Source organism: Haliotis cracherodii, unplaced genomic scaffold, assembly GCF_022045235.1.
Source record: "Haliotis cracherodii isolate W230 unplaced genomic scaffold, xgHalCrac1.p SCAF_9, whole genome shotgun sequence".
NCBI classification, from domain to species: domain Eukaryota; kingdom Metazoa; phylum Mollusca; class Gastropoda; order Lepetellida; family Haliotidae; genus Haliotis; species Haliotis cracherodii.
Genome location: NW_027266343.1, coordinates 32,242,130 through 32,270,004, shown reverse-complemented (window position 1 = coordinate 32,270,004; position 27,875 = coordinate 32,242,130). Strand labels below are relative to the sequence as shown.

General features: G+C 39.5%; 2 protein-coding genes across 3 annotated transcripts; one reads left to right on the top strand and one right to left on the bottom strand.

Moving 5' to 3' along the window:
* Positions 1-663: 663 nt before the first annotated feature.
* On the bottom strand, positions 664-13,402 carry LOC139452821 (serine/threonine-protein kinase haspin homolog). The gene is made up of 13 exons (XM_071234445.1): positions 13,380-13,402; positions 12,496-12,710; positions 11,658-11,784; positions 8,673-10,073; positions 8,014-8,132; positions 6,147-6,234; positions 5,292-5,377; positions 4,703-4,765; positions 3,819-3,910; positions 3,198-3,271; positions 1,525-1,759; positions 1,245-1,347; positions 664-942 (listed from the first exon to the last, which is right to left on the bottom strand). Exons 2-13 carry the CDS (start codon positions 12,702-12,704, stop codon positions 738-740), a joined length of 2,802 nt encoding a protein of 933 aa, XP_071090546.1. The 5' UTR covers positions 12,705-12,710; positions 13,380-13,402; the 3' UTR covers positions 664-737.
* An 81-nt stretch (positions 13,403-13,483) lies between these two features.
* On the top strand, positions 13,484-19,048 carry LOC139452719 (C-signal-like). 2 transcript variants are annotated; one of them, XM_071234293.1, is made up of 4 exons: positions 13,484-13,540; positions 15,266-15,619; positions 16,626-16,803; positions 18,027-19,048. In XM_071234293.1, exons 2-4 carry the CDS (start codon positions 15,296-15,298, stop codon positions 18,305-18,307), a joined length of 783 nt encoding a protein of 260 aa, XP_071090394.1. In that variant the 5' UTR covers positions 13,484-13,540; positions 15,266-15,295; the 3' UTR covers positions 18,308-19,048. The 2 variants fall into 2 exon arrangements, with proteins under 2 accessions (XP_071090394.1, XP_071090395.1); XM_071234294.1 differs by having other exon boundaries at positions 13,494-13,551.
* The last annotated feature ends 8,827 nt before the right edge of the window (positions 19,049-27,875 follow it).

Here is a 27,875-nt window from a genome sequence, read left to right as displayed (position 1 = left end):
AACAAAGCCTCCACAGGAAAATATTGTCTTACAACCAGCTTTTGGGTTCAGTGTTAAATAGGTTCTCTGTACTCCTTGCTAGACAAACCAATAGACATTAACATTGATTGGCTGACAAACCAACTGACATTAATATTGATTGGCTGACAAACCAACTGAGATAAACATTGATTGGATGACAAACCAACCGGTCTGTAAACAATTGAGTCTAGACCAGACAATTCAGTGATTGAGATCATGAGAATCGATCTACATAATTGGGATATGATGACATGCATCAACCAAGTCAGCGAGCCTGACAACCCAATTCCGTTAGTTGCCTCTTACGACAAGCATGGGTTGCTGGAGACCAACAATTACCCGGATGTTCACGGGTCATGATCAGGTCCATGACCACAGATGTGTAAGTGAATACTTGTGTTTTCACATAATGATGGGAAGACAAAGAATTCAGACTCTGAAAGCATGGGAATCAAACCTGTACATAGACAAGTCAACACCCAGAGCACCTGTCTATATGAACATATAGATCATGTACGTAGTGATGTTCTGAGAGCATGTACTTGTGTTATCTACTGTCTGCCCCTCTGTCAGGCAAACTACTTCTGAAAATGGACCCTTGATCCATTCATTGTTTCATGTCCTTCACGCTGACAGCTGGGTGTATTTTCAGATGTATTTAACACAGGTGGTCTAGAACCCTGTGTTTAGAACTTTTCACCCATTTTTTTTTAAGTTCATGTCTGGAACAAGTGGCTCTCCAGGACCAGGTGTTTGCAGCTGGTGAATTGAAGAACCTCGGCCTGGAACTGGCGCAGGTACCGCATAGCTTCCCGATCCTCTCTACTGTTACGCTTGTATCTCTTTTGTTTGAGGAGTTTGTCGACCAAGTAGTGGAGCCACAGGATGTTGGAGTGAGGGTTGAACGGCTCCCACTCATTCCTGGAGGAAAAGAGCATTAAAGACATGTCATTGTAGAACCGTTGGTGTTAAGAATGCAGCAACAAGGCATAAATCTACATGAAACCACATTACCCTAGCAATAATCATCATAATATATGAATAAATTTGAATAAAATAGTGAAGAGAGAGAGAGAGATGCAGAGAGAGGTCTATCCCACATTCATGCAACAGAGAGAGCGAGTGAAAGAGCAAGAAAGACATCCATCTCACTGTGGTAGATTCATATTTCAGTGCAACAGAATAACCTGTGCATGACTAAGCTACAGTGTGGGTTGCCTCACTTGTTCTCTATCTTCATGTTCCTGTAGATGTCAAACTGATAGTCCCCGGTGCCCTCGAACAAGCTGTCGTCCTTCGATATGTCGCAGAACACTGTACAGCCGTCTGAAATAAACAACTAAGATGAGACCATGTTTTTGGTAATTATATTTCTTGGGGACTTGGTATTTTGTATCTAGATAAAATCCCACCCACCCCATCACCCCAGAATATGAAATGGTCGGTCCCTAGGACAGACAAACTTCCGAGTTTCGCTCCGTCCAGTTTGAAACCATAACTCACCCTTCCTGAGTCGGGACAATGTGAAGTCAATGATGCTGACCATAACGCCATGACTCTCCGTCTCAACAACACCATCAGCAAGACGGTAAGTGATGTTGTCATCAGTGCTGTTGCTTCGCACAAGGACATTGCCGATGTGTAGATCTCGATGCTCGAACTCTAGCTGTTCCTCCGCCACAGCGAGAGACACAGAGACCTGCTGGAGAATGCTCTTAGCCTGCCAGGGATGAGCAAACTGGAACACATTCAACGACACTGATCAGACTTACATAGCAGTGAACATTTTAAACAAAGAGCGTCTTAGAAATCCAAATCACATTTCTCCAACATCTACAATTTTGTTTTGTATTTTCAAAACTCTAAGGTATGAGTTGAAACAGGCAATTTTTCTAGAAATCTTTTCAACTCTTTAAACTCTACTTAAGTGTGATGTCAGTTTAACGTTTTGAAATGTTTTGGCTACATCCTGGCATGCAAGATTAATGAGGGAAGAAACCCTAAATCAATTGCTGCAGGTGTTCAATGTAAATGACATTTGTGAAACCCTGCAAACATTGCCTGATGTGTGTTATAACAAAACAAGTACCATCATTAATTTGGGGGTAAGGCGAAATGGGGTCGAACGTTGTGTTGAACGTTTTTGCACCTATAACCATCAACAATGATGGGTGTCAACATCTACTATGACATCAACAATAATGTGTGTTGCCATCTACTACGACATCAACAATAATGTGTGTCGCCATCTACTATGACATCAACAATGATGAATGTTGCCATCTACTATGACATCAACAATGATGGGTGTCAACATCTACTAGGACATCAACTATGATGTGTGTCGCCATCTACTATGACATCAACAATGATGGGTGTCAACATCTACTATGACATCAACAATGATGTGTGTCGCCATCTACTATGACATCAACAATAATGGGTGTCAGCATCTGCTATGATATCAACAATGACTTCGATAAACCTACACTAACCCCTTGACCAATGTTTGATTTCTCACGATATGCCTTGATTTACATTAACATTTTACCGACCAATTAACGTCAAGGTGAGGAAAAAGAACATGGGTAAGATAGGTAACTCGTATTGCCTAGAAACCAAAGCCAGCGCCATTTTGATGCACATGAAGACATCCTTTCCATTAATATTTCCAGGGCTTTCTTTTGAGCGTCAGTCAGTTTTTCAACTTAGAATTTCTAGCAAACACTATTGACATGGGACTGGCCGCCATGTTGTTGATATCACCAAGCCAACATTGAGGCTGGTTTGTAACTTGCATTCTAATTGGTCTGTTAGACCTAGCAGCGTAGCCAATCATTTTGCCTAAAGGGTGTGTGATTTGAGATTGCGAGAACCAGGGGGATGGGTCCAGGGGTTACCGAAATGCTAGCCCTGGTGAAATAGAGGATGCAGTGTATATTACATCAACTACATCTGTTTTGCGTAGGTTTCTTGTGATGACTGCGTAGTGATGACTAACATTGCCGAGAGAGTTTATGTTTTGCATAAACAACCATGTTGGCATCAAACCAACAATACTCGCACTTTGGATTGGTCTTACTCAGGAACCAATCCATCACTATTCCATCATGTCCATGTACCTACAAACTCTTGATATGTAAAGTAAGGCCAAGTCAATGCTTGTCAGACAGTACCTGAAAAGACTCGAGGTCAGACCCCCCATCAGCAAACTCAAACAAGATGAACAGCTGGTTCTCATCAAATATATCTGAAAACAGAATACAGCACAACTTTCAGAAACATTGGTATGACATAGTTAGAGAATACAAATGAGTGAGTGAGTGAGTGAGTGAGTGAGTGAGTGAGTGAGTGAGGGAGGGAGTGAGTGAGTGGGATTTAGCAACACTTTCACTGGTCACAGTTGTATGATGGAGTTTCAGTGACACATGCCCCATCTGAGAGGAAGGCCTGAAGTGACACATGTCTTAGACATTGACTGTTTATGGGTGAAACCTATAAAAAGCAAATGAAGGAAATAGTGCTGGCGAACCAAGGGTCATAACATGGGCATATCTAATTGGAACTCATTATGATTGGATCATGGTGTGACGAGGCATTGATAAAGGATACAACTGTGAATTCCATATGTAACAATGAGAGATGTGAAAAGGCCATAAAAACAATTTACTGCAAACTTTCCAAACTATATTTGCAGGTGATTGTTGTCAAAGGAATTCGATCTTTCTCACAGAAAATCAGCAACTTACAAAATTAGGATGAGGGCCTCATAATATGAGCACATGAAACTCTCTAACCTGGTCGATCATTTTCCGATTTCCTTTTCTTGTTGTAGATATCCCACTGTGCTAGCAGGTGGTCCGGGTAGCGGCCTTGTACACACGCCACACTAGAAACATGGAACATATACATGCAACACGGTCAACATGATTCCAACACGGAACCATCATGCACTACCAAACAGTTGACAGATCCCAGTTGACCCGTCTACAGTTTCACAGAAACATAAGAATTACGATTTCCTTTTTCATGACAAAGTGTGTTACCTGTAGATTTGCTTGTACAATGAGGTAAGGTGCAATGGGGTTTAATGTCGTGCCCAAGATTACTGCACTTACATAGCGACATGCATGCTTGTACTAGTCCGGAGTGATGCCAAAGTTTACAGTGGTAGCCAACTGAGATAATATGACACAGTTTAACATGAATACCCCATTCAAACACAGTATACTGACTCCGAGCTGACCATACGTTGTTTAAGCCCCTTAATGTCGAGCACCTAGGCAGGCTAAACGCAAGTACCATCTTTTAATGTCCTTTGGTATGAGTGTGAGCTTTTAACAGTATTCCAATTATATCGCGGCGTGTCAGCTTAATGTGGGAGGAAAGCCCGAAGTGAAGCAGGTCTCAGACGTTTACAACTTCAATGAAACCCACGAGCACGAGTATGGTGCTGACAAACCTAGAAACATAATCATAGGTTTCTGGCGTGCCCAAGGGACGCAACTCTGCACAGCGAATCGCTGCGCCTTAGACGACTGGACCACCTGTGCCCCCCTTTTGTTATAACCAGGCCGGGATCAAACCTTTGACCTTCCGCTCTCCTGGCAGAGGTGGTCGCTTGTACAATGAGCCCCAACTATGAGTGTCTGAGTGTCTGAGTAACTGTGTGGGAACTTACCTGTTGACCCGACAGAAGTTGGGTGTGGTGTTCCTGCCCTGGAGGCGGAGACCACTCAGCTCTCTGTGGAATACAAGCAGTGAGTGAGTGAGTGAGTGAATACTTGGTGAGTAAACCACTTTGAGTAGTTGCAGGCTGGGGCAGAACGCACCCAAAAAACAAAACAAAAAATGACCTCCTTTGTGGGTTCCGTTTTGCTACATTTCTGATATCTACTCGGGTACCCGCTGCAGGTCTCAAAAGATTGGTAAAAAATGTCTGACAAAGAAATGTTCAGCCAGAGCCCGGACAAAAAGTATTTTAGTACACTATACAACGATCTTGTCATGCATAACTGAAGTGGACTGAACCTTATTTTTATTAAAAAATATAAAAGTCAGAAGGAATGCGTGAATAGTCCGAGGGAAATGTGAACATTCCTGACCTGTAGTGTATTCACGGAGTTCTAGATAATTTTGATCGTTAAACAATATATCATTTTACTAACCACAGGTACTACTCAGTTCCCACCCAAACCTAGTACCTGAGCCCTTATACAAGATATAATTTTTTAGATTATAATTTTATATTCCTTTTGTTGGGAACTTACGTCGAGATGACAACTTCCGGCAGAATCTCTGAGAATGTTTTCTGTGGTTCATCATTCACCTCAAAGTTGCCCTCTATCGGAATAATCTGGGAAGGGAAGGAACTGGTGGTCAATTAATGGTCAACACTGATGTCAGGTACTTGTAACAAACTGTAACACATATTACATGGCACTACTTTATTTGGTGCGTTACTGATGTTACAGATGGCTGAAAATTAGTGTCTTGATTCTCTGGCAGCCTACACCAGAAGAATTTCATATTTCATTTTCATTGATGTTATTGAGCACATCGCAGTCATAGTAGGAAGGTAACAACAAATCAGGGCACTGTTTATCAGAATACATTATCAGCCTGTGTCAAAACATTGGTGTCTACTTGTACATGTTGTATTTTGGCATCAGTAGATTTTAAGACTAGCATCACTGATCTTACTAGATCAGAACAAATTTTACTACATGTACCAGTAAACTAGACTTGGGTTTTGGAGTGGCTAATGTCACAGACTGCATTTGTCCAGAATAAGTAGTAGTAAAACAATCTTGCAAATACATATTTTTCAATATTTGTAGTTTTAATTTGTATCCTAACATGCATATTTCAAAATGGTGCTATGCAAACAAGATACGAAAAGGGAATACAACAGCACAACAAACCAACAAATAGCAATATACATAGGCATCCTCACAAAATCAGCAGCAAACACAAACATTAACTAACATTAACAACCTGATGATCCAATGATTCAGTGAATGATCTCATGACTAAGTAGTTAGAACTAACATTACATGGTTCAACATTTCAATTTTCAGTTTAGGGTTGATCTGCCTCTCCACGACATCCAGACAAAGACCTACCTTGATAGCAACTGAGTTCCCACTGCGATCAGCTCGGAAGACTTCACCATATACACCCTCACCTATCTTCACAATCTTCTTCATCATGCTGCAACAAAGGCAAACACCTCTAGCATATCAAATATACTCCTTCCCTTCCTGCTTGTTTGGGTCACAGCATGGTACACTATATTATCACGGTAGTTGGGTCACAGCATGGTACACTATATTGTGACAGTAGTTGGGTCACAGCATGGTACACTATATTATGACAGTAGTTGGGTCACAGCATGGTACACTATATTATCCCAGTAGTTGGGTCACAGCATGGTACACTATATTATCCCAGTAGTTGGGTCACAGAATGGTACACTATATTATCACGGTAGTTGGGTCACAGCATGGTACACTATATTATCATGGTAATTGGGTCACAGCATGGTACACTATATTATCACAGTAGTTGGGTCACAGCATGGTACACTATATTATCCCAGTAGTTGGGTCACAGCATGGTACACTATATTATCCCAGTAGTTGGGTCACAGCATGGTACACTATATTATCACGGTAGTTGGGTCACAGCATGGTACACTATATTACCACAGTAGTTGGGTCACAGCATGGTACACTATATTATCACAGTAGTTGGGTCACAGCATGGTACACTATATTATCACAGTAGTTGGGTCACAGCATGGTACACTATATTATCACAGTAGTTGGGTCACAGCATGGTACACTATATTATCACAGTAGTTGGGTCACAGGATGGTACACTATATTATCCCAGTAGTTGGGTCACAGCATGGTACACTATATTTTCCCAGTAGTTGGGTCACAGGATGGTACACTATATTATCACAGTAGTTGGGTCACAGCATGGTACACTATATTATCACGGTAGTTGGGTCACAGCATGGTACACTATATTATCACGGTAGTTGGGTCACAGCATGGTACACTATATTATCACAGTAGTTGGGTCACAGCATGGTACACTATATTATTACAGTAGTTGGGTCACAGCATGGTACACTATATTATCACAGTAGTTAAGTCATAATGGTGACACTTACAAACCTATTAAACATGTCATATGCAAAATGTTTCTTGATCTTTGTTGAACTTTTATGACACATCAATTAGGATTGATCGAAAGAGATTTCCTTTAGCGAGTTCGGTGAACAAAGTACCTGTCATTGGCGACAAAAGGGAGGGCATCACTATTTTGTGACAAACAAATGGGTTCTTTTCTAATCAATTCAGAATGGAGGTAGGTGTAATTCCACTTCAAAAACATTCCAGAAACTATCATAAAAAAGGTGTGGATTACAAGATTTACCTATACCACGGTAATATAGTCATACCATAAAAGCTGACTAAAGTGTAGATTTGCTGCTCAAGCATTCAGTCAGGTTGCCCTGGTTATGTAATGGCCATTGTGACAGCTTGAATATTGCTGACTCTGAAATTCACGGTAGGCCTGATACTTCTCAACAGTGATCAGGATAAGTGAAAATCGAATGATGTTAGTCCTCATAGACGAGAAGCATTTGAGGGCTATAATTCTTCCAGTTTTATTGCCAACATGGGCACTTAGTTTGGAATCATAGGTAAATCCCTGCACCCCTAGCCCCCTGCCACCCCTCACTGACACATGAACCACACATAGTTTCCTCAGGGCTTGGAATTAGCATCAGATGTGGATATCGAAATTTCCAATCTTACATTGTTAGTTTTGATGAATTTCCTTGACAACTAATATTCATGTGATGAATAACTAACAAAACAGAGCATTATACAAAGTGAAATGATTGCTTGGATGAGGTATAAACACAGGTATCTCTTAATTTTGACATTAATGTTTAATTGCTACTATACTTACTTGTCAGGGATGACGTCCTGGAAGGTGACGGGCGCCTTCTGTTCACACATCTGGAAGAGTTTACTTCTTGGCGATAATGGTGGGGATGACTGTGACTTTTTGTTGGGCGTCAGCATCTCCTGTAGTCACAGACAAGTAGCTGAGTCAGATTCATTTCAGAGGGAGCCTGACATGATCAAAGGATTGCTTGCTTTGTAGATCTGGCCCCGTTCCACAAGGCGATCTTAGCACTATATGGTTGTAAATCTATGTTAAAGATAGTCATGATCATTGTAGCCCTAAATTCCTGTGTGGAACAGGGCCAAGCAATCTGATCAAAACCATATCTTAGTTCTCGCTACCGCTTTGTTTAGCGGCAGCGAGAACTAAGATCTGACTTAATGAGATTGAGGGCCAAGCAAAACAGGGGTTGAATATTGAATACAGCTTAACATTTCCAGCAGTGTTACAAACTATATTAACAGAGTTAAGGGGGTCCTGAGATCCTTGGCCAGTTTCGGTTTTCTGCAATAGTATCTACATGATCCAGGGATTCCTAATGATAGTTTTTACATAACAATTATCTACACATAGACAAATTAAACTGTAAGCATATGTGTTACACAACAGACATGTTGTACTTGTAGCCAGATCAGAAGATCAACGAAACAAAAACTCACCACAAACGACCTGGACATGTTCCCATCATCAAAGGTCTTCTCCAGATGCTTGTTTTTCTTCCTGTCTTTGACTCGCCTGTCTTGATGCACGGCGCTAGACCCTTCAGCAGTTCGGTAGAAGGATCCGTCGGACTCTGCAGAGTAATACACTGACTTCTGTAATCCCTGCAGAGATCCTACAGACATATCCATCTCCTTCACCTCTGACAAGTACCCTGACACCATCTCTACGGACCAATCACCACTCACTACATTATCTGTAAGAGAATATTTTGTCTCATCGATCCCACCAGCCGAACTGTCCTCATCTTCATCTTCATCTTCCTCATCCTCGTAGATGTCACTGAGGTCCTCCTCTTCCTCGTCTTCCTCTGTGCTGTAATCTGTACTATATTCCCCCCCACCGTGTTCATCAACCAAACTCAAGTCCACTTTGGGGCAGCATTCTTCTCCCTCTGTATCCACATTCTGTGACCTTAACTTTCTACCACTTATCACATTTTCAGTCTCTTTCGATATTGAACGTGTGTTGTGTATATTTGTCCTTAATGGAGAAAAGACATTATCACTAAGCTGTGACCGTAACAGGCTATCACGCATTTTTTGTAACTGCACCACACAACTGTTGGGACTAATTTGTCGACTAGAGTCTGAGACGTTTCTTGATAGATGTGATGACCTTGCCTCTATGGAACTGTCAAAAAGGCTCTGAGACTGCTGGAAGGAGTCCAAAGCCGAGGTTGTGCTCGCATCGCCCTGGTCACCACGTCTCCGTGAACGATCACTTATATGCAAGTCCTGAACACTCTCCTCTAGCAGTTTCACGTCTCGCTCCTTCAATTTCTTCATGTTCTTATCAACAGAAAGATGAGGACTGTTATTCCTCACTGACCTCTTGGCGGCATTACTAGACACAACTAATGATGGACTAGCGCCATAGCTGGATGTTATACCCGTCATATCAGACAATGAATGTGGTGAGTCTTGAAGACTACTGTGAAGATCGGAAACAAATGGACTGTCTTCTACAAGGTCAATAAGAGATATATTGGGATCCTTAATCTTCTCTACTATGTGACTGTTCTTCTTGGCGTCCCGGAAAGGAGTGCTTGTCTCGATGCCAGAAGTCAAGGCTTTGTTCTTGGGCTTCTTGTTGGCACTTTGTGGTGTTCCAGACAGCACAACAAGACTGTAGTCGTCAAACTCACTGAAGTTGTAGGAAAGATCATCTTTCTTCTTGTTGGTTGCTTTTTGCTTGTGTCTGCGAGTGCGGCGTTTTGAAGCCGGACTTCCTGTGGACATGGAGGAATCTGTCAGGCCATTCCTGTCCCGCAGAACCCTCTGATTCACAGCCTTGACTGAAAACACTAAACTTTCTCCTCCTGTGCTTGAACAACTGTCCTGAAAATACATCAACATGTAATATTAGTGCTGGGATAGAAATTGTAGTTTTTAAAAGTGTGTTTGTTTGTGACTCAGGTATTTTCCAGCTATATGACATAGGTCTGCACAAAATGGGAGTCTTGCAATCCACTGACTGACATCATGAGCATCGATCAACACAATTGGGATACGATGACATGCATCAAATGAGCACCACTGAGCCTGACCATCCGATCCATTCGGTCCCCAGGTTTCTATCAACTGAGTGAATTAGTTTTAACGCCACGTTGAACAGCATTCCAGTTATATCACGGCATGTCAGCTTGTGGGAGGAAAGCCCGAGGTGATGCAGGTCTTAGCCGTTTTATCATTTTGGTGAAACCCACGAGCACGATATAATGGTTACAAACCTAGAAACATAACTGGGGCGAATAGGGATTCGAACCCACGATCATAAGTTTCTGGTGTGCCCAAAGGACACAACTCTGCACAGCAAATTGCAGCACCTTAGACAACTGGGCCACTCGTGCCCCTATTAAGGTGCATCACTTATACAGATGTCTGGGTCATGAAGGTGTGCACTTTAAAATGCCAACCAGAACAATATGTTTATCATGTTTAGGCTTAAAAAAATACAAGAATTGGTTCTCAGGCAATGGCTTTTGTAGAGACAAATACACATCTAATCTTAATTTCTGCATATGAAACATTGTGTGGCAAACAGTAAAGAAACACCATTGAATTTGTAAATCATCATGTCTGGTGATCGTAAATTTCATGTTTTCATTGACCAAATTTGCAAACGCCCAAACAAGCACACAAACTATTGACACCAAGACCCTACCACAAGATGCGTAGTAAAGCAGTAGTCCTGTTAGTCGCCTCTTATGACAAGCATTGTCGCCTCTTATGCAAGCATAGGTTGCTGAAGACCTATTCCCATGAGTGAGTGCAGGGGTTTAACGCCGCTTTTAACAGTATACCAGTTATATCACGGCATGATAGCTTGATGTGGAAGGAAAGCCAAAAGTGAGGCAGGTCTTAGCCATTTACCACTTTGGTGAAACCCACGAGCACGGGTATACATGGTATTGTGCTGACAAACCAATGAACATTTGGGGCGAATGGCAATTTCGAACCCACAATCAAAGGCGTGCCCAAGGGATGCAACTCTGCACAGTGAATTGTGGCACCTTACATGCCTGGGCCACCAGTGCCCCCGAAGATTTATTCTAACCCAGATCTTCAAAGGTCTCCTTGAGCGTGTAAATCGATGTTAATATATTCATTATTTTCTATGTGTTTGTCAGGATTACTTGTGCAGGCACATTTCTCACTGGCTATACCACAATTTTGTGAATCCATATGTTTGCCACAATTTATATTTGTTGTTTCATATAATAAACACTGTCACAACATGCACAAGACAATGTTGTTAAAAAATATGATTTATAAGTTGGCAGCATATTTAGGCAACAGAACTAATTATTACCATAGCATTACCATTTTAACCGTGCACACTGGCAATAAAATACAATGATTGTATGAACATTAAATAGGCACTTTATGTTACATAATGGATTTGAAAAAATAATTATTTACCTTTTCTGTTTCTGAGAAAACAGCAAATTTTTTCCCCTTCTTATTTCCACCATTTTTCTTGATGTAACGGTTCTCCTTATTTACTCCCTTTGTTTTTTGTGTCTTGGTGTTCTTTGTATTCTTGGCACTGTATAAGAATCACATATACATCAATATCTTAGAACATATGTACTCACTACACCAAAATGCAACTTTCTAGTATAGTGTTTGACAAATACCAGTACATATTATTCAGGAACAGAATGTCTGCTTTTATTATCTTTTTACATGATAAGTGAGACTTCAAACTAATCAAAAGCAACATTTTTTTCTAGAACAACTGATAAGAGACACAATAACAAAATATAGAATTATTTTACATTTGCAAGGGGACACCCAAGACAAGCTGACTTAGTTTGAAATATATACTTATATGAGTATTACCGATGTTCAACAACAAAGATTTATAAGGTACTTTATTTGCCGGTCAATAGGGCCTGGCAGTCACATGAATTACCGGTCCATGCCTAATTTTATAGGTAAAAACTGGCAATTACTGGTACACATGAACACTGATGAAGTCTTTTGCCACTGTACACACTTATATTAAATACAAATAACAACAAAGTAAATACATGCAAAAGGCTGGTCAAATAGTATGCATCTTGCACTTAAAACATGTAAAAAAGAGAACTCCAAAAACAACTGAACATGCCTAATGCCAAATGGAATAAAAAAATATTGAGCTACACAAATAAGTTTATTTTGGAATATTTTCCGTCAGAACTTGCAAAATCCTATCTATTATACGGCCTGACTATCATGACTAAAACACAGTATGTAAATTGCTGTTCATTACGTGGTTTTCCTTTTGGTCACAGGTACTTTCTTTGACAGATCAAGTAAGGACACATCACTTTCAGCAGAGGATAAGTTGATTGACCCCCCAGAGCTGAAACTGAACACATGCTTCTTCTTGTCTTCATCTGAACTCCAGACGTCTGTGGCCACCACACGGTTCCTGTGACGGCCATATGTTGTCAGTACTGACTTGTCCCGCCGCCCCATGTTTCACTAGCAAAGAAAAAACAACTGACATCTTCATTTCTGATAGTAAAGATATCACTATAGTGTATTAAGAGTTCTAGTTGAGTAATTCAGTTAGCTTAATGTTGTAATGACTTAATGTGTGAATGAGTTGGCATTAAACCTGTATTACTTGATGACTTCACCATGTTCACAGTCTTGACAAACTGTAAATGGAAAAATGGATGGACTTATATGGCAAATACAATAACACTTTAGGCCTAGTTTGCATCTAGGCCTGTAGCAAATGTTCACAGGTCTGACAGGAGCCGACGATACATGTCCATTTGGTTTCGGCATCGACATGTACATTCAAGATCGTTTTATCATTATTACTTGCCCAGAGTTGAGGAGAATTTGCATGAACGTGTAGTTTTCAAATAACCTGCCCGGGGATCACTGGTTCATATCTTCATATGATATCATTATCAAATTATCATGGTCATAAACTGGCTCTATTTCCATTGAAATTCAGATGTATTTGCAGGTTTTTCACTCATAAATACAACTCAGTAATAAAACAAAGACTCACAAAAGCCTGTATATTACTACATTGCATGCGTCATTTTGGGGCTTATGTGTAAGAAAATCATGAGATCGTGTTTGTGTGGTGACGGTATCGTACACAAAGTGAACAGTTAAGAAAACAAAATTTACCGTAGTCAAAATCAGCGCCATGTTCAAACAGATATAACAAGTATCCTGATTGGTCTATTTTGTTACCTCTCTATTGATTGGTCACACTTCGCGGACGTCACTTCCGTCAACAATGCCATGTGTTGATTACATAAACTACCCAGCAGCGAAGTATTTTGCAGGCAAGTGAAAGGTGTAAGAACCGCGTTTTTTCTCACAAAAGCATTCATAATAATAATCTGATTCAAATATGTCCGGAATAAAATAGTCACATCTGGAATATCGCACATTGCAGCTTAAAAACATTCACTAGCTCGACCATATATATGAAGGACATACTAAAATTTGATCCCAATTAGTATCAGTTACTTGATTGAATTACTTACTGTGTGTAATGAGTAAAATCACATTAGAATTTTAATCATTGTCTCGTATTAAGGAAAGCTAATGAGGCTGTGTAATAGCTTCTGCATATATCTGCCACATTTATGAAAATGAATACTTAGTAACAGCGACCATGGTCTCTGCAGCAAGGTAATAAATTGTATATATTTTGACGCCCGAAACCAGAAATAAATGATCTTATCTGAAATATTGAATCAACAGACTGAAGCAAGTGGTCAAGCAAAGGATTCTGTGCAGAATCGACCCAATTTAAGTGATCGAAGTTTAAGTAACAAATTAGTTCCCCTGTAATTCAGCCACAACAATAAAAGATTCCAGGCCGTGTGTCATCAGAGGTCTTACCGATCTGGTACCATTAAATTTTTATGGTGTCTGATGTGATGTTTGATCTATATTAGTGTCATTTACTTGATTAGTTGATTAGCACTACCTTGATTGAACATTACTTACTGTGTGTATGCATATAAAATAAGTAAAATCACAATAAACAAATCCAGGCTGCATGTAAATGTTCAGCCTCTCTTGGAGACCCTTGAACATATGTTTTATCAACCAGGCATATAAATGTATTTTGTTTCAAGTCTGCCAAAGGGCAGTCCTGTGGATGTTATTGGGGCCCTTTGAGACTTGAGCATGTTAAGTATGTCAACCAGAAGAATCTGAATAATTTTCAATGAAAAATGAAATAGGCTATTTAAAATTCTGTTCAGGAAGCCTGTTCCTGTGTTCACTATATTCCATATGATTGTCCAGTTTTTACTTGTGTGAAAGTACAATTATCACTGACTTCACGTAATACAAATTATACAACTTATTTTGTTAAAAAAATGTGATTTCTACAATGTTCTAAGTGTACCTTTAAGGCACAGGGCATTAATCAATCTAGTCATAATGAATTTACATTGCCATGAGTACTTTAATACAAGGAATTTTGAACCATGCAAACACCACCATACTCTCCCATCTGCTTCTCATCTGAAGTTCAGAGACTCAAGGGTTTCCTTATGGTTTTATTTTATCAAAACTTATGCATGACTATTCATATACTACTAACAGGAGGTTAAGAACTGCCCAATTCTTTCATATTACTATAGTTAATCCAATCTCATTAAAATCAGATGTTAGTTCTCGCTACCACTAAACAGATCTGAGGACATCCCATTACGGGTCACGTCAGACTGACCTTGTGCAAACTTTGACCGACCAATGGAATGACCAATCAGAAGGCATCTTTCTTGTGCTTTACGGCGCTTCGAAACATATTTTGACAAGTTCTCGATTACAAATTTGAAATCTGAACAAAAGAACATTCTGGAATGGCTAATAGATGGTCTAGATTGTATGGATACAGTCGTTAAACCCGTAACTATCGTTCAGAGTTAACGTTTTCGAGGCTGCATGATCAGAAATCACATTCTGACTGTCACTTTCTTTGGAGTAGTATAGGTTTAGGGACCATGTGTCATTTACTTATAGATAAGTTTGTTTTTTATTATACCTAGATTCATCAAGTTAGGCATGTGCTAAACATCATGGCAGCTGTATCACTTGTCCAAGGAGCGAGTCGCGGAATTGGACTTCAGTTCTGTCGTACATTGCTTGCCCGTGGTCCAGACTCTGTTGTCATAGCGACATGTCGATCACCAAACTCTGCAACAGATCTTCAAAAGCTTTCCCAGCAATACCCGAGCCAGCTCCGCATCCACCAGCTAGACATTACAAGTGAGGCTGATATAGAAAAAACATCACGCATAATCACTGGAGAAACAGACAGACTGGATCTCCTCATCAACTCCGCAGGCATGCTGCATCCGTCCGGGCGTGGAGAAACAAGTCTCAAGGATGTATCCGCAGAGGTAATAGTGGAATTCAGGACTGTCTTTTTTTTATATGCATTTTTATATATTTGGAGTGAGTGAGTTGGGTTTAACACCGCTTTTAACAGTATTCCAGGTATATCACGGCGTGTCAGCTTTATGTGGGAAGAAAGCCCGAAGTGATGCAGGTCTCAGACGTTTACCACTTTGATGAAACCCACGAGCATGGGTATGGTGCTGACAAACCTAGAAACATAATCAGGCGAACCAGGATTCGAACCCACAATCATAGGTTTCTGGCGTGCCCAAGTGACGCAACTCTGTACTGCGAATCGCGGCACCTTAGACGACTGGGCCACCCGTGCCCCCATATTTTTGGAACATGTTGAATATCTGTGATGATAATCTCAGCACAAGTCATATATTTTATGATTGCTTCATGTAATTTAATTGCACATTCTCTCAAGTACATGTAGTAGCTTTGTCGTCTTCATGTCTCCAGGGTTCACATGTCTATGCTACACCAACCCATGGATTCATCCCTGGGGTTCTCGCGATATCAAATTAACCACCATTGATTTTAGGCAATTTGATTTGCTATGCTACTCAATCTAACAGACCAATCAGAATGCGAGCGACAAACAAGCCTCAATGTTGGGTTGGCGATATCAACAACATCGCAGACAGTCCCACTGATTATGATAGAGTTAGCGAAACATTCAACATTGAAAACCGACTGACATACATAAGAAAGCCTTAAAAAATCTTTGTGATGGAAACAATGTCTTCATGTCCATTAAAATTCTTCTTTTCCCTTACCTCAACGTTTGATTGGTCATTAAGGTATTAATGAAAATCAAGGGCAGGTAATTTGAGATCGCAAGAACTGTGCGAATGCACCAGGGGTTAGTGTAGGTTTACCGAAGCCCTGGAGATATAGAGGATGCAGCTTTGTCAGAAATTGGTCTACATGGGGATGCAGGATACACTCTATTGTCTTACAAACATATGGTCTGTCATTCACAATAAGACTTTCTTGCTGCAGGGGCTTTCAGTCACCCTGATGACCAATGCGTTGGGGCCCACCCTGATGACCAAGTACTTCAGCCCACTCCTGGCTAAGGGGCTGGGGGTGTTCGGGCTGCAAGCAGCGGAACCTAAAGCCAGACATTCTGCTGTCCTGGTCAACATGTCGGCCAAGGTCGGCTCCATTACAGATAATGGTGGGTAATAACACCTTTCTTTACTGATTTTAACTTGAAAATTATCAGTTTGATGTCTTAAAGAAGTGGAAGCTATTTATTTGATATATATATATTCAGATATTTGTTTTGTTTGTTGTTTAACACCACAATCAGCAATATTCCAGCAATATGACATTGGTTTGTGTATAGACCAGACAATCCAGTGATTGTCATCGTGTGTATCAATGAACACAATTCTTACGACAAGCATGGGTAGCTGAAAACCAATTCTAACCTGGGTCTTCACGGGGGATCAGATATTTGAACACTGGTTAATGCATGTGCACTTCTGGATCATTCGTAGAGCTATTTTGTGTTTAACAAGTCCCAAAACATATTCAATGTATGTGAAAAATATAATTGAGGAACTTCCGAGATAGCATTGTTAAGATCCTTTATTGAGTTGTCTTACACTGGAGTGGGGCCATGTTTACTATGGGACACATGCATGGGGAGGGAGGGTAGTGGTTTAAGTGTTGGCTCGTCACGCCGAAGACCCAGTCAATATCCAACATGTAACACCTTCCTCCCGAGAGTGAGAATATTGCTGCAAATGATGTGAACACTCTCTCCTCTCTCTCTCTCTCACCCACCCATCCACCCACTCACTCACTCACTCACTCACTCACTCACTCACAAATAACACAGGATGCTTATGCCACATATCCCAACACCTTGCCTGTTTCTCCCAGCTACAATGAGTTTTGTAACCAGGGTGGAGAACTCAAAAAATAAATTCACTTCTCCTTGTTCAGTAAGCCTACTTGTCTATAACTGTATAGGGACAATATTGCAGTTTGTGTTCTGCATTTTGTTTTTATTTGTGGTGTTAAGCATGTTAAACTTTAGTCATGCTGGTGCATCTATTTTCACAAATTTGTAAACTTTTCGACAAATTGTATATGTTAATGTTTGAATATAAAAAATAATAAAAGACCACTTTTTACAGGCTAAAATTGCAGTGAGATGTCACGTGTATTTTGTTTACCAATTTTTAAATATTTCATTTTAGATTTTTTCGGAATGTTTTACCTGTCAATGAACTGTACAAACGCAAAATTTACTTGACAGGCTTACAAAGTCAGACAATTTCAGCAACCCTCACAATCATGATTCAGAATGATTTTCTGAATAAGTAGTGCGCTAGTACTTACCTGCTCACTTAACATGTCTAAGTTGACGAGTATTGTTTCCGTCTTCAGGTCTCGGAGGCTGGTACAGCTACCGAATGTCTAAAGCTGCCCTCAACATGGCTACAAAGAACCTCAGCATTGAACTTGGCAGAGGTCGCAACAAGGTGATCTGTGTAGCGCTGCACCCAGGGACAGTGGACACAGACTTGTCCCGCCCCTACCACAAGGGTGTCCCAAACTTGTTCACCGTAGAGCACTCTGTGAACTGTCTGATGGATGTTATAAATGGTCTCACACTGAAGGACTCTGGGAAATACCTCACCTATGACCGTACAGAGTTGCCATTTTGATGGAGAACACCATAAATCCTGAGGCAATGGAGTTAACTGACTATAAAAGTCCAGTTTCCACACTTGCTGAACTAGGCTGGAATTTCCAGGCTTGATCGTAGCGCCACCAGTGGTTATTACGAGTTATGTCCCTACTATGTCCCTCTTATTGACCAATCAGATTCCATCTCTCATATCACTTGCATTTGTTTCAAACAAAATGGCAGCACCTAGATCGATAGTCAAGATCTATGTTGAAATAAAACAGGTCTTACCTGAGGAAGTGCATCAAATGACCTAAGCACCTTGATTAAAAACATGAAAAGATCTGGAAAATATCTGTCAACGCCCAGTTGGCGGAACACATGCTTTGCAAATCCTTCAGTCGAATGAGATCTGCATGTTGAAATCAATGTTGTTTTTCAAACTGGATGTCTAGTTCGTTACGCAATTTTGATTGGACTATGCATAGACACGTTAGTCCAGCACAAATATAACTCCAGCGGAATTCCAGCCTAGTTCAGCAAGGGTCGAAACTGGACTTTTATAGTCAGTTAACTCCCTTGCCCTGGGAAGTCGGGAGAACACAGACAGAATGTAGTGAGTTGATGTTAATGTGACTACATGGGAGATATTCCCAGAATGATGTGATTGGGATAGCATAGAAACATCATTGTGTTCCAGAGACAATACTGTTGTCCAGGCATGCTACCTCATCTATAGTCTGATTTAGGGCTGTGTAGTGGCAAAATCTTTGTATTGCGATACAGCTTTCTCTCTAGATTGCGATATATTGTAAGCTAAAGTGTTTGACACTGATGACATTAATTGAACATGCAGAACCTATTTTGTACATACTAAGGTAAATATTACTCAGCTTGGTCAGTTACCCATGAAGATCCAGGTTAGAACTGGTCTTCAGCAACCCATGCTTGCCATAAAAGGCCACTACGTTTGTCGTAAGAGGCGACTAACAGGATCGGGTGGTCAGGCTCGCTGACTTGGTTTGATGCATGTCATCGTATCCCAAATGCGTGGATCGATGCTCATGATATCAATCACTGGATTGTCTGGTCCAGACTCGATTATTTACAGACCGCTGTCATATAGCTGGAATATTGCTGAGTGCTGCGTTAAACAACCAACGAACAAACAAAACAACAACATAGTCAGTGGCTGCCATCTTGTAGTCATGGATACAGAGGAAAATTAATAAACTATTTTTTGTGTTGAAAAATCTTACATGTTGATGTTATTAATTCAAGATGAAACCAGAATCCGCTAAATTTAGCTTGATCCCAGATTATTTGTTCAATAGCACAGGCTGAAGCATTTTAGGTGTTTTGCCTAAGGTGTTGTTACTGATTTCTTGAGTGCTGTTATAGATCAACACAAACATGCTTTTCACTGCAATATTATGTTGATCGTTCACAATATTTGTTCCACCATGAGATATTTAACAAATAATGTCATAAACAAGTGGTTGAAAAGGCCAACTGTGCCAGGTATCACTTTGAACATTATTTTTAGTTATGCACTGAACCACAAAAGAAACATCACTTCATAAAAATGCTTCATGAAAGTTTCCTATTGAAATATCAATGCATATTTTGGAGGTATTTCGTTTTTGTATCCAAATTTAATGTTAACGTCCCAAAAGTGATACAAATATGGATATAATGGTTCGCCAAAGCACAGCTTAACAAACACCCAAAGTACAAAGTCCTGAATGTTTTCCATGAAAGTCAAAATTCCTTGTGCCTTTTCCAAAAAACAGCACCCAATACGTGGATCCAACATTTTTGTATCGATACTAGCGCCATGCCAAGTTGTACGAAGAATCAGAAAAACCAGGCTTTAGGAAGACTGCAATCTGTCTGTTACCTGGTATTGTTGCTGTAATCTGTAGATGGTTCTCACATGGACATTGAAAACATTGGCAACTATTCATGCAGTCTAGCCAGCATGCAGTCATCCCAAAGTCGTGTTTCTCTGATCCTTCGTAAGTCTTGGCATCCATGGTGTGTTTAGAAGAACTTAATCTGACAAAATCGTGACTTCTCTTCTTCTTTATTAGTGCGAGTGAGTTTGGTTTTGGTATTACGCTGCTTTTAGCAATATTCTAGCAATATCACGGTGGGGGACACCAGAAATGGGCTTCACACGTCGGGAATTGAACCCGGGTCTGCAGCATGACGAGCGAATGCTGTAACCACTAGGCCACCCGACTGCCCTTATTGAGTAGTATCCGGTATACAACATGCAGAGCAAACTAATACACATTTCAACAGAAAAACGTTTATTCATGAAAATATTTTTAGAAAATATTAACATTTTAAAACAATTACAGAAACAGCAGCAATTGTCTGTCATACCTCTCTTCAGTTCATGACACCTCTCTGGAACACATACATAGTGTAACAGAACAAAAATAGAATTTTTTTTGTAAATTAATTGTGGCAGAGATTGATCTATGAGACTCTGCCATTCCTATAGTTTGACATGACTGTCAGGTTTCTATATTCAAGGAAGTAATATTGACTAACATCAGGTGTTGAACACTGCAGTACGAACACAGACATCTCCAGATATACATTAATGATTCCATGCTTGGCAATGTGAAAGTTACTCAACAAAATAACATAAACATGCATTTAACATAAATAATAATAAATAACTGGCCTGTGGCTGAAATAAAATAAAGTAAAGCTGTAAGGTGTCTTGTAGTACTGAAAAGAATCGATTTTAACTTGAATATTGAAAAATATTTTTTAGCTCACTAGACACTATCAAGGTGTGCTGATGTCATGGCTTTAAATAATGGTGCCTAACTTCTGAGTAAATGCATAGAGTAACGTTTCTATATAGACACTTACACCGTTATCAAGCTGGAGTGACCAAGTGTTAACTACTTGTTATCTGTTACCGTTGTTGTCAGTGTTAATCTGCTGATCACAACATGTCATGCACATATACCTCTCATCACTTGGTTGTTGTCAGTGTTAATCTGCTTATCACAACATGTCATGCATATGTACCTCTCATCACTTGGTTGTTGTCTATGTTAATCTGCTTATCACACCATGTCATGCATATATAGCTCTCATCACTTGGTTGTTGTCAGTGTTAATCTGCTTATCACAACATGTCATGCACATATACCTCTCATCACTTGGTTGTTGTCAGTGTTAATCTGCTTATCACAACATGTCATGCATATATACCTCTCTTCACTTGGTTGTTGTCAGTGTTAATCTGCTTATCACAACATGTCATGCATATGTACCTCTCATCACTTGGTTGTTGTCAGTGTTAATCTGCTTATCACAACATGTCACACATATATACCTCTCATCACTTGGTTGTTGTCAGTGTTAATCTGCTTATCACAACATGTCATGCATATATACCTCTCATCACTTGGCTGTTGTCAGTGTTAATCTGCTTATCACAACATGTCATGCATATATACCTCTCATCACTTGGTTGTTGTCAGTGTTAATCTGCTTATCACAACATGTCATGCATATATACCTCTCATCACTTGGTTGTTGTCAGTGTTAATCTGCTTATCACAACATGTCATGCATATATACCTCTCATCACTTGGTTGTTGTCAGTGTTAATCTGCTTATCACAACATGTCATGCATATATACCTCTCATCACTTGGTTGTTGTCAGTGTTAATCTGCTTATCACAACATGTCATGCATATATACCTCTCATCACTTGGTTGTTGTCAGTGTTAATCTGCTTATCACAACATGTCATGCATATATACCTCTCATCACTTGGTTGTTGTCAGTGTTAATCTGCTTATCACAACATGTCATGCATATATACCTCTCTTCACTTGGTTGTTGTCAGTGTTAATCTGCTTATCACAACATGTCATGCACATATACCTCTCACCACTTGGTTATTGTCAGTGTTAATCTGCTTATCACAACATGTCATGCACATATACCTCTCATCACTTGGTTGTTGTCAGTGTTAATCTGCTTATCACAACATGTCATGCATATATACCTCTCATCACTTGGCTGTTGTCAGTGTTAATCTGCTTATCACAACATGTCATGCATATATACCTCTCATCACTTGGTTGTTGTCAGTGTTAATCTGCTTATCACAACATGTCATGCATATATACCTCTCATCACTTGGTTGTTGTCAGTGTTAATCTGCTTATCACAACATGTCACACATATATATACCTCTCATCACTTGGTTGTTGTGCGAAATACGCATCAGTCGGAAAGCGCACGTTAAATCTCCAAAGTAAGTAAGTAAGTAAGTAAGGTTGTTGTCACTTCAGCTTGATAACGGTGTAAGAATCTACATCGAAATGTTGCTGTTTGCAATAAACCAGAAGTTGTTATTCATAAAGTTGTACTTTTTGTGTTTTGGAATGTGGAGATATCCGTTCTATCATTAGCCACGTTGATGGTACAAACATGGTTAATATAGTTGATAAATGAACATAGAAATTAGTTATTTATGATCTGAGTTGTCGTGATAAATTTACAAAAAGCAGGACGAATGTATATTATATCTCTTATTGACTTTTAGAGGTCATTAACAATATATAATGACAATGAATTAGAAAAGATCTAATAAAGGTGAGCTTCTATACCTGTGATATCTTTACTCAAAAGTCCAATACTACAATCAAAAACAGCTTTCTACCAGCTCAATATGGTTCTAATCGTAAAATGTCTCAACTATGATGAACTTCATTGGTATCTCCATTTTCTTCAAGTCTTCAAAATGAATGTACATTCATGTATCATAAGCATAACTACTATAAAAGTGTACAAAAACATTCTAGCACAAAGAACATATGAGTAATTTCATGGCAAGTATCAGCTTGATTGATGTCACGTAACAATTGATTCAACTCGTTCAAACACCATTCTTTTGTGTCTACTATTTGCTAATATATTGGCAAGTGAACGATCCCAATTAGCACCCCTTCCGATTGAACAATATATACCAGACTTAAACATATTCGTGTGTAATATGCACTCGGTGTTATATGCACACTTAATTATGGGCAATTAAATTCTGGAAAAATATATCTGTCGTATATAAACATTTCAGGCTGTCAGCATTAACCACGAAATCAACAGTCTTTGAACTCTGTTTTTATTCACCCAAATAATATTCTAATAAGAGCCCCCTATTTCTAATTTTGAGAGCGCCCTGGGTGCTTATTATGTACAATACGGTACATGGATTCATTTAGGATTCCAAATTAAGTACCCTTGGCAGGGAAACTGAAAGAAATGTTATTTTGTTCGATTTTATTAAAGTTCACATTTTTAAAATTCAGAGATATTTTCACATTGCTTACAATACAATAAAGTTAAACTGAGCATTAAAGCCTCACATTGGTCCCATTATTAGAGAAATACAGGTCACCTTACACAGCCAGAACAGCATGAACTGGGGAATGTTTAAATCTAAGTTTGGAATTTTTACTGACATTTGCTGCAGACTTAAGACCAAACACAGGCTTCAAATCAGGTTTAGATAAATCCCTATGTTCTCTCCACTGGTGGGTGTCCCGCCTGCCTACACTGTGAGATATCCGTCACGTGATACACTAGACACAGAAATCTTTCGGCAGTGCTTGATAACAATTTACACAACCAAACATGATCAACTGTATGTGCAGCCTAAAAGAACAAACGTTTGTACAAAGGATTTGAAGTACAATTAATGAAAAACGATCAATTAATGAACCCATTCTGTAACTGTGAAACGATGGCCAGGATGAGATTCTCAAGAGACAAACATACCCTTCATCCTACACAAACAAACAAATCTGATCTCACGAGACAAATGATCAAATAATTATATTAAAAAACGTAACATTGTTTGGTCCCCAGCATCAGCGCAGTGCAAATAACATGAAAATGTGTGCAAACAAGATAACAAATAAGATTGATGTTATTGTTTCCAAAAACAACTGTAACAGACGTAGTTAGTTCACAGTACTTACATCACGAAGAGTGAGTGATTATGGTTAAAAGCTGCTTTGAACAGCATTTCAGTTTTATGCGAGAGAAAAGTTCGAAGCAATACATGTCTTGGACATTTACCAGTTTGGTGGCACCAACGAGCATGGGTATGGTGCTGACAGAAACAACCAGGGTGGATTCTCAGCTGGCGCCAAAGGAGATGCTTGGTGGGATGTGGCTTAGAAAAGATGCTTCGTCAGTGTTGCCTCGTCAATGTACGCGACACTGTACTTCAGGTGGACCGGAAAACAAATGTTTTCATTCTCATCCTACAACGTGTACCGTACGCCTATTTCAATACTGATAGGTCAAATATGATTAAAAATATAAATATAATGTCAAACAGGAAGACTGTGTTTTGCAATTACAAGTTCCAAAGGATTTTTAACTATACTACCCATTTGCTAAGAACCAGCCCTTTCACTGAAGATGACTTATGATCCTTAGCAAATGTTGAGTAGTATACACCAGACCTGATCAGCTTTGAAGCAAGGTTAAGAGAGTAAGCGTGGGGTTGTATAGTGGGGACAGTTCCAGGAAGGGTTGCTAATTACGTCTATTACAGCGTGAAAAATATTGGTCAAAAGGAGAACATAAAAAAAGAATAAATCGTCTTCTCATTTCAACTTACAACTGCCAACAAATCAGCTATTACCAGATAACAATGTAATGGTCTCAAAGATACAATTGTTCATGTGACACCAATATAAACCTCTGTATCACAATGTCATTAGGGACCGACCATTTCATATTTGGGGCAGTGATTTTATCGAAAAAAATAAGATGTGTCCCAGAAAATGCTTGAAAATGAACTATGCTTCAAACTTTTGAAAAAAGAAATTGTCAGCCACAAAAAATACAGTTGCACCCCTTAAATATTTATTTAGGCTCATAGTCCTTATTAAAAAAGACCGCCCCCGTGGTCTAGTGGTAGAGCATCAGCCCGGAGAGCGGAAGGTCCCGGGTACGATCACTGGCCGCGTCATACCAAAAGACGTTAAAAGATGTTTCTTGTTGTTACCCAGTCTGGCGCTTGGCATTAAGGGGCTAAAACAAGGACTGGTCGGTTGGAGTCAGTATACTGTGTCTGAGCTGGGTATTGATGTTAAACTGCGGCATGGTATCTCAGTAAGCTAGCACTATAAATCAGCATCAGTCCGGACTAGTACAAGCAGCCACACACACACGTACATGCACATCGTTATGTAAGTGCAATAATCTTGGACGCGACGTTAAACCCCATTTCACCTCACCTCTTTTGTAGAAAATAGCTGGTTTTGAAGCTGTAGGTGATCCAGATCCCTTCCCCCATCACCCTGCTGAATATCAAAAGGTCGGTCACTTAATCCTTACGAGGCTGATCCATTGTACAATTCACAAAAAAATCAGGTGGTGTGTCTTCATGCAGATAGCTGATATGGATCACAACGAGGTGGTTTGTGTTTCTACACAGTGTATGTTGTTTCATCTCATGCAGCAGACATACATTGTGAATATAGTTATACATTTTGACTTGTTGAAATTAGACTAGGGTGAAAACTTAAAATGGAATTTATACAACTTAATACATATGAAATATAAATACAATTAAATGTCCTCATATACACCATCCAATATAAGTACATATATATACTATTAAAATGAAATACATCCAATATATCCCACACAACCTTGCAACATCGAACAATTACATGCTCCTCTAATCTATAAACTTGTATTCCACCTTTACGGTCTAGCTACAAGGTCATGTGACAGGCACCTGGTAATATTGTCAGAACATGAATATGTTCGACTCAAAAGTAAAAGAAACATCGACATTGTTAATCATAATGGTTAACAGATTAAGTGTGAAACTGTTCTCAATTGAAGCGCCATGATGTCTCCCTTGCCCATGTTCATGATGATGTTCATGATGATGTTCATGATGATGTCACAAGTGATGTCACAAGTGATGTCACAAGTGATGTCATTACTGATATAACAACAAAAGGCTGATGGCAGTGAACACTTCATATACCGTAAATCCTTGAATAGATGCAGGCTCAAAATCAAGAGACAAGAAAATGGACTGTGAAGCGTTTATGTCGAAACATGGATGTTCCTTTAGGAACTCAAAAGTCAGATTGAAACGAACGCCATTATCCTAAAAAATGCAAACCAGACATGTTTTATTCAAATTACACATCCCCTCTTCATGGAAATGAGAAGTGTTTACTGTTTTTAAGAAATACATGCTGGGTGTAAGACGTCTCCGAAACACATTTTGAGCATCTATTCAAGGCTATACAGTGTTTCTTAAATGATGACTTGTTAGCTATACAACACGGGCCAGACTTCCAGATGGAGGGATGCTACTGCAAAACATTCTGTATGGGTCAACATAAACAACAACACGTCTAGACAACAAACATGATCTAGTCCCACGATACACACCACAGGGTACACACAATACACTAAACAGTCCTGGTACTGAACATGACTATCGACACAAACTCAGTTCATGAAAATATTGTGTCATAGGCTTAAAAATATAAAAGAATTAGTTCTCAGGCAATGTTTTCGAAAATGTAGTGCGGCCGACTGGTGTTTTTTTGGTTGTTCAAGCTGGTATGTCACCAAATTTTGTTTACAATAATTTCGGCAAAATCATTGTGTTCATACCGTATGTATTGTTGCATTCCATTGCCGGGGTTGTTTGACGCAGAATATTTACAGATTTTTAAAATTTTTGAAAATGGAACTTAAAACGAAACGTGCGTCAGACTTTATGATGACGCAGTTGGTGCCTGAGAACCAAGACTTATTTTTTTTAGCTATGAGGTCATCTTGACCTGTTTAAGTAAACTGCCTGTTGATCATGGTTAATCTACATCCCTTACTAAGATGCAAGATGGTGATGGTGAGAGGAATGAAGAAAACTGGGGTCAAATTGAGCCAAAGGTAAAAAAGCTCATTTCTGACCTCTCAGGTCAACAAATATGTTTACATTCTTTTACTTTAAGTATTTGTATACCCAGTGACCAATAGTTGTTCTTGTGATAAACATAACTATGTATGAAGCAAACAGGTGTGTGGACTGGGAACATTAAAGGCTGAATAATTTGTCAACTGAGTTTAACAAGGCTTAAACAAATAAAAGAATTTGTTCTCAGGCAATGGCTTTTGAAAATATAGTGCAGGGAGGGGGGGGGGGGGGGGGGTCAGTTTTATGTTTTTTTAGTTGTTGTTGTTGTTGTTGTTCAAAGTAGTATGTAACCAAATAAACAGTTGAGTACAATCATCCTAGGAAAGGGCCTCCCTACATTAATTTATTCCTTGATGCGTAAAATGCTGGAAAACAGTTTTTGACCCCATTTTTTTTTTTTTCAATGGAAATAAAAATGTAATGAGCGGCAAACTTTATGATGATGAGGGCAGTGCCTGAGAACCAAAACTATTATTTTTTTAGCCCAATATACACATTAACCCAACAATACATAATAATGTACAACATATGTGAGTTCAGTAGACTGACCACCAACTTGTATAGTATATACATCAGTCTCACTGAACACCTCGTCTT